Source organism: Anas acuta, chromosome 7, assembly GCF_963932015.1.
Source record: "Anas acuta chromosome 7, bAnaAcu1.1, whole genome shotgun sequence".
Taxonomy (NCBI): Eukaryota; Metazoa; Chordata; class Aves; order Anseriformes; family Anatidae; genus Anas; species Anas acuta.
In genome coordinates this window covers 10,713,494-10,720,276 of record NC_088985.1, presented here as the reverse complement: position 1 = coordinate 10,720,276, position 6,783 = coordinate 10,713,494, and the positions used below count along the sequence as shown (strand labels likewise).

Here is a 6,783-nt window from a genome sequence, read left to right as displayed (position 1 = left end):
CTTATACTTTAAAGCCAGCAGAGAAAATCATGTATTTGGAAGCAGAGGACAAAGCTTCAAGTCCTAACAGAAGGAGTGCTGTATTTTCAATGTGCTTTAGATCTTAATAGTGAAAACAAACCGTATTTTGGTAGATAACGGTTGGAGGCTCTAACTGCTGCAAAAGCCTGAATTTTCTTGGTGAACAGTGAGATAATTTTTTTCCTTCATGGTGTTCAGTGATTTGTGCCCACTTGCCCCAAGATTTGTACCACTGGACTACACAAGGAGGTGCTACAGCAGCTTTCTTGATTTCTCTCCCTAAAAGAGAGAATGAGCCATCATTCAAACACAGGCAGCTCCACGAGTAGATGAGAGGCTGTTGTGCTGAAGCATCTGCACAAGCATAAGTTTAAGGTTGCTATTAATTACAGATGGGAAAGGAAGTGTTGCTAAAAAAAAAAAAAAAAGAGGGAGATAAAAATCAATGCTTTGATGACAGTATTTGTCAACTCTCTCGCTATTTAGAGTCGGTTCTAACCACAAAGCTAACTGGCACACAATACTTAAGCTTCTGACCCAGCAACACGTTGAGTGGCAACATGTCCTAGATACCTCGTTATATGGCACACGCCAAGCACAGATCAAATGTTGTATTCCCCAGAGAGCAGCTTTCTTCTCATTGGGAAGGTCTCATCTCTCTTGAAATGGCTAACAAAAAATCTTACAGACAAGACAGTGAACCGATTAACTGAGTTATTTACAAAGAGACTCCATGTTGATACACTTGGCACAGATGTACAACACATCCAGTTCCTGGCAGATAGTCCACAGGACTACACATAAGCTTACCCCCAAAAGTGGCATCCACATATGAAGGAAAACTATCTTAGACTATAAAACTGAAAAGAGTATTTTTGCCTCATATCCTGCCTGTCCTTTGGCACCATATTGAGCCACTTCTCTGCGACTTGTTTTCAGTAAGGATTCAAAACCTGAAGTCTGTCTTCTCAGATAAGAAAGAAACCACTGCGATGACCAGAAGAGATAGTTTTATATGGTAACTCACGTGAGAGTGGAGGGATTCAAAACTGTTTGTCATTAGTCTGATGACAGTGAAACATATCTCTTCTAGAAGAGACATCAGGCTGTTATGAACCTCTTCCATTTGCCTACTGACACCATCCATATACACTTTGCAGGAAATAATGCAAGGCTTTGACAACTAGAGAGGTATTTAAAAAAAAAAAAAAAAAAAAGCACGAGCAGTCTGGGATGACGAGGATTTGCCTAGAAGGAAAAACATCTGGATCATGAGGATCATGATCTTTGCTTCCAGGATGAAAATGCAAAGGCTCCCGTGTGCTAACTGAACACTTTGATTTCTCCAAGATACTCGTGAGGATTAGTAAAAGATGAAACTTCTACCTCCTATGGAATCGGCACAGAACATTCTATGGACTAAAAAGTAAGCCACAGACAGATCTTAAAATGCAGTTGGTGGGAAGAGGCCACTGAATGGGCACTTTATTTTTTTTTTTTTTTAAAGCCAGAGAGATTTTTTCTTGATCTTGCTTCTCTATGGTACATGTCACAAGCATCTGTGATGTAGTAAACTAAGAAATTAGCAGGTTATCATCACAGGATGATCTGAGCCACCATAAGTGGTTGTAACCTGACATTGCATTTTCATAAGACCAAGTGTTTGAGATGCAAGAATGGCAGTCAGTTATATTTACACAATGGAAGTCTTCGCTTTGAAAAACAGAGCTCAGAAATGGATTTAGGGGTCATTATAGATAATCGCCTAAATGTAAGCTGTCTGGGCAATGTTGTAACAAAAAAGGACTAATGAGATTCTTGAGTATGGGGGTGGGGGAGTATGAAGCAGAAATAATGAAGGATTCCACCATATTTGAGTAGCACTGCCAACCCCCCTGCTAGGTTACTGAATCCTATCCTGGTGTCTGCATTTTAAAGAGGATTTGAAGACACCGGACAGAGTTCAAATGAGTGTCACAAGTGAATTCTCTGGCTTTAACAGAAAAACCCAAGAATTCTGACACGAGGGGCGAGGAGCGCCACATATGCAGTTCATTGAGGCAAAAGTATAGGTATACCTTGATCATACTGTCTAAGTGATTGCACTCTGGGAAGATGCATGAGGATCTTTCCAATCCTGCTGACAAAGATTCAATAAGTAAAAGTTGAAGCTAGACCAAGAAAAAAATTCTTTATACCTTCCTTGTTCTAACAGATGCATCTGGGTTGCCATACTGCAGTCCCAGAAGCATCAGGCATCCCATGACAATTTAAAACAAATTGACCTGCTAGACACAGGAGGTCAGACAATGATCTTTCAGCTCCTGGAGTTGTTTCTCTTTCCTCTGTTATTCCAAGCATGTGTTCTCTTCCTCTCACAAGTCACTGCGGCAGAAGTAAGAAAAGATGGAATAAAAAGTTGCTCATTTGGAATGAGGTTTTAATCTGGTGTCCCCTTGGAGTAGCTGAGTGAATGCAGCGACATCCAGGCTACATGACAGTAAGCAAGACAAGATGAAACCCTGTTAATTAAGTAAAACTGCTTGTCTGAGAATTCCAGCTTCTTTCCACTTATGCCCTGGCCTGACACAGGCAGTCAGCTCTGACAGTCAGCTAGGATTTTGATGGCAGGTGTTTGAGAGAGCATGATGCACTCCTAAGGTAGGGATAAGCAGTTGCCACAGCAGCAGGGTGGTCATTAGCAACTCTTTTCATTTTTTATGCCCATCTGCCAAAATAAGTCGTAATTTTGTATCTGGGACAGGATTTAAAACCAAAACCAAAACACACCAAGTGTAACGTTTTGTTCTGGCATAACAGCAGAGCGCTCAGCCCCTGAGAGGTCAAGAACTCTCCATCACAGGCAACCCCAAACTACCTTGAAATATTCCAGTACCACCTTCAAGCTCACCCAGAGAGCAGTTAGAAAGCAGAGCACAGCACAAACGTGGTTCAGTTCTGAACCCAACGCGACGGCCATGCTACTTGTTCAGGGGCAGGTCCCTGCAGAGCACCGCTCAGCCCAACCCCTGGGGCAGTGCCACCACACACTCTACGAGCCATGCTGCCACGGCCGTGCCTCCCACCAGCCACAGCAGCCTGCTCTTGGCACCACACAGCTACCCTGTGGGCTGCAGCAAGTCTGCAAGGGAGCTGCACGCTGGAGGACATTGCAGAGACACTCTCGGCCCCAAATCTACCACACAGCAGGCACCAGCATCTCCACCTCTATCACCTAAATACGGCATCTGAAATTCAAGAACATAGCAGCAACTTTTATAAGTGCAACACGTGATGCAGCAGGGAGTTTAGACCAGAAGCACCAGTGTGGAGCGGGGGGAAAAAAGCATTCGTGATTCCATTGAAAACCCAGTCAGCAGCTGAAATTAGAAACATTAATCCCATAGCAATGCCCATGGTAAAGCATCCATCTACAAGCAAACAGCTGTGTAACTACTGCTTTGTGAACCTCGGTGCTTTGGAAATGGGATTAAGATGAAAGCAGAGAGAAGCAAGCACTGCAAGTATCACTGGGACAAGCAGTCCATTAGCCTTCCTTGCATCACATCAACTACACTATGAAACTGGTCTATTAGTGTATTTTTGTTCTTTGAGAATTCATAGCCAAAAGAAACAAGAGTACTGCAAACAAAACAAAGGAATTCAGGACTAAAAGCATGTCAGCATCATACAACCAAGTGGTCTATGTTTAGCTCCTGCACTGAGCATTTATTAACTTACTTGTGCTAACACATTTCAGAAGCCCTGCACTTGCCACTGAAGTCCATTGACCTACCACTGTGAGAGAATACTCTGCCCCAGACAGCATATATAAATAATCATCCAAAGAGATGGTGATCTCTCCTTGGGTGACTTGAAACGATGCATATCATTTTTCTGGCTGAAAACTATTTGTAGATACAGACAAATGACAGGATAGCAACAAGAAAGAATCATCCTGGGGGGAAGGTGCCATATGGTACACAAATCCCATTAAGAGGGTTTAATTGTTATTTAAAAGCCTACAGACAAGCAGGAATAAAAGGGAGCCCGGTTCAGATATCCTCCAGATGCCCATTTTCCTCACATTTCGGTCACACTGAATGCAAGATCCATCCCTCCTCCTGCTGGCAGCCAATAGCTATGACTGAAAGAAGGTAGAGTAATTCCCAGTTACTGTAAGCAAACCCCAGCAAGCCAGCACTGTGCATTGCCCCCCGCCAGTGCTCCAGGCTCCTGCAGTGTTTGCCCTGCCCTGTCGGCAGCACTGACAGCTTCCCTCCGCAGGCTCATCTACACTGCAGTGATGGGGTTTTCCCACTTCAATATTTGTGTCTCTTTTTGAAGTAACCCACTCCCCTAACAGGGCTATAAGGCCAGGGCTGCCAACAGCATTGCTATTCACACCTTTTTCCCCCTCTTCCCCTCCCTCCAGGTGATGGAAGAGAAGCAAACCGGGAGGTCCATTCAGGTGAGCTGACTGTGCCATACACAGGGGCAGCGCTGAAGCTGCAGCCCGCATTTGCTTCACACATCCTGGGCTCTCGGCACTGTCCTGGTGGCAGGAACACAGAGGAGGAGCTGGTTAAGTACTGCCCCCAGCAAACAGAGTAATGGCACAGAGCGGGCTTGTCAAGCTTCAAGCAGTGGAGAAAATTGACCTCTGAAAATGCATCCTGGTTGTTCCATTAAGGGTAGGACCAAAGTGTCTGGTCTGATTTTACTAAATTGATGTATGGAAACTGGCATTGTTTAGAATCACAAGCTTTGTTAAAGCTTTGACTGCAAGGTTTTAAGCAGGTCTGAGGCCCAATTAAAAAATTAAGTACTCAAAAATGTAAGCCATCTTTACCTTTCTGCTTCAATGTGACTCATTAGCTCCCTAAAATTAGATTTTTAATCTCACATTGGCACCCCATTCTCTGTCACTCAAGTATCACAAACAGTGAGAAGATTATGGCCACTTATGCAGTATCTATTTTCTTACAATCTTTAGTGCCATAAATGCTAAATATAGCATCCAGTTTAAATTAGCTCTCACCTGAAGCTGACTCCAGTTAACTACACAGGAACTGTCATTTTAAGCAAGTTAGAAATATTCTTACACTTCAGAGGGTATTAAGCTGCTCAGTTCATGTAAACAGATCACCTTAGCAGTAGCAAATTCTCTAGCAGCCTTTTGGAAGCTCGGGACATGCAAACTGTTAGACTGTTATGCACGGGTAGGTTGGTTACAGTACTCACCCCACAAACAGCCATCCCAAATAGCGCAACAGCAAACTGGGACTGCTCATGCAGCTCCTTAATCCTGGCCACATTTGCAAGTGGCTTAAACTGAACAAAGCCTCCCTGTGAATCAAATTCGTGCTAGTTTTTTTTCCAGAACAGCCCTTGAGACCCTCACAAGGAGCTGACATGTCCCTTTGCAAGGGGAGGACCATTGTTAGATCACCTTAACCCAACTAAATGACTGTCAGGTGCAACACCCTTAAAGTTACAGGCTCGTGTCAAAAGCTGGGTTTAACAAGGCTGCAAGCTTCTCCCCATCTTACTCTGCTTTTTTCAGGCACCACATGGAGAGAAGAGAAGTCTGCCCTCAGCAAGTCTGGCATTTTCTCATACTTAGGAAGAAAATGATTGCCAAACCCTACTCTGGCCTGGGAAATGTCATAGAAATGCAAATTAAAATACATCTGATTGTGTCTGCCTGTCCATTTTGCTTCAGCTTGTGGTGAACAATTAAACAGATGCCTAAAGCTGAGCAGCAAAATGAGAACCCAGGAGCTCTTCCCACAGAGTTTTCCTCTTTCACTTGGAGAACTGCCACACACACAGATTGTGATATTCTCAAATGTTCATTACTGAGATACACTCATCTGTTAAACACAGATTGGAAGGCGAGCAGAGATAAGGCTGGTCAAAGGAGAAATAATGAATCCGAAAATGTTCTTGTGAACTGCTATGACCATTACTGTGAGCCTTCACAAGCTTCTGTTCAAAGAGCAATGACACCCCTGCAAAACAAGCACACTGAAATAAGTGGTCTTGGGGTTCTGCGTCAAAAGCAGAACCAAAGTGGCTGTACGCATGAAACCAAGAGCCCATAGTAATGAACACAACCCTCATGCTGCTTCCAGAATGTTTTTCCTTAAAGAAACATCAGATTTCTTTTGCCTTCTGGACAAGTTGCATAGTAGGAAAAAAACATTTTCAGCTTCTCTTGGATACAAAAGCAAGGAGGTATTAATCAAGACAGTTAATACTGGGGAAGTGTAAGCTTCAATTATTTGAGCCTCCTGAAGCTAGAGTGCGTGAGCAGCTCATGGACCCAGCAAGAATACAGCTACCTGAGGGGCACTCCGTTTTGCTCGAACACAAGGAAAGAAGCAGACACCATAGGAAGGAAGTTGATGGAAAGGTGAAGGACAAGGGCACAGTGGTAAGATCACATTCAGAAACTTCTTCAGATTCCCTATAATTGCATTTGGAAGCATATTCAGTTCTTGGTTCCAGCAGCCTCTTTGACTCAGATCAAGTCTCCTACAGCAGGTGACAGACAAACATCCCAGGTAGGTTACATGCTTCAGAAGAAGTCACCTGGGTTTCACAAACTAGGTCCTTTCAAATAAAAGGCTTGTTTACTTTCATTTCACAGGATTTTTAAAACTTGCACATTGATACCATTGAAGAGCTTAGCAAGTTAAGCAATTATCTACCATTTCCTCATGAAATACAGCTTAGTTTAATCTTCTTAGGCTCTAT

At 43.4% G+C, this 6,783-nt stretch overlaps 1 protein-coding gene across 1 annotated transcript in view; it reads right to left on the bottom strand.

The window, feature by feature from the left end:
• Positions 1-5,436, bottom strand: part of LRIT1 (leucine rich repeat, Ig-like and transmembrane domains 1) — a 54,869-nt gene extending 49,433 nt beyond the window's left edge. The window contains exon 1 of the mRNA XM_068689079.1: positions 5,266-5,436. Within this exon, the coding sequence (XP_068545180.1) occupies positions 5,266-5,339 (74 nt within the window). The 5' untranslated portion in view covers positions 5,340-5,436. The remainder of the gene's footprint in view (positions 1-5,265) is intronic.
• Between the last annotated feature and the right edge of the window lie 1,347 nt (positions 5,437-6,783).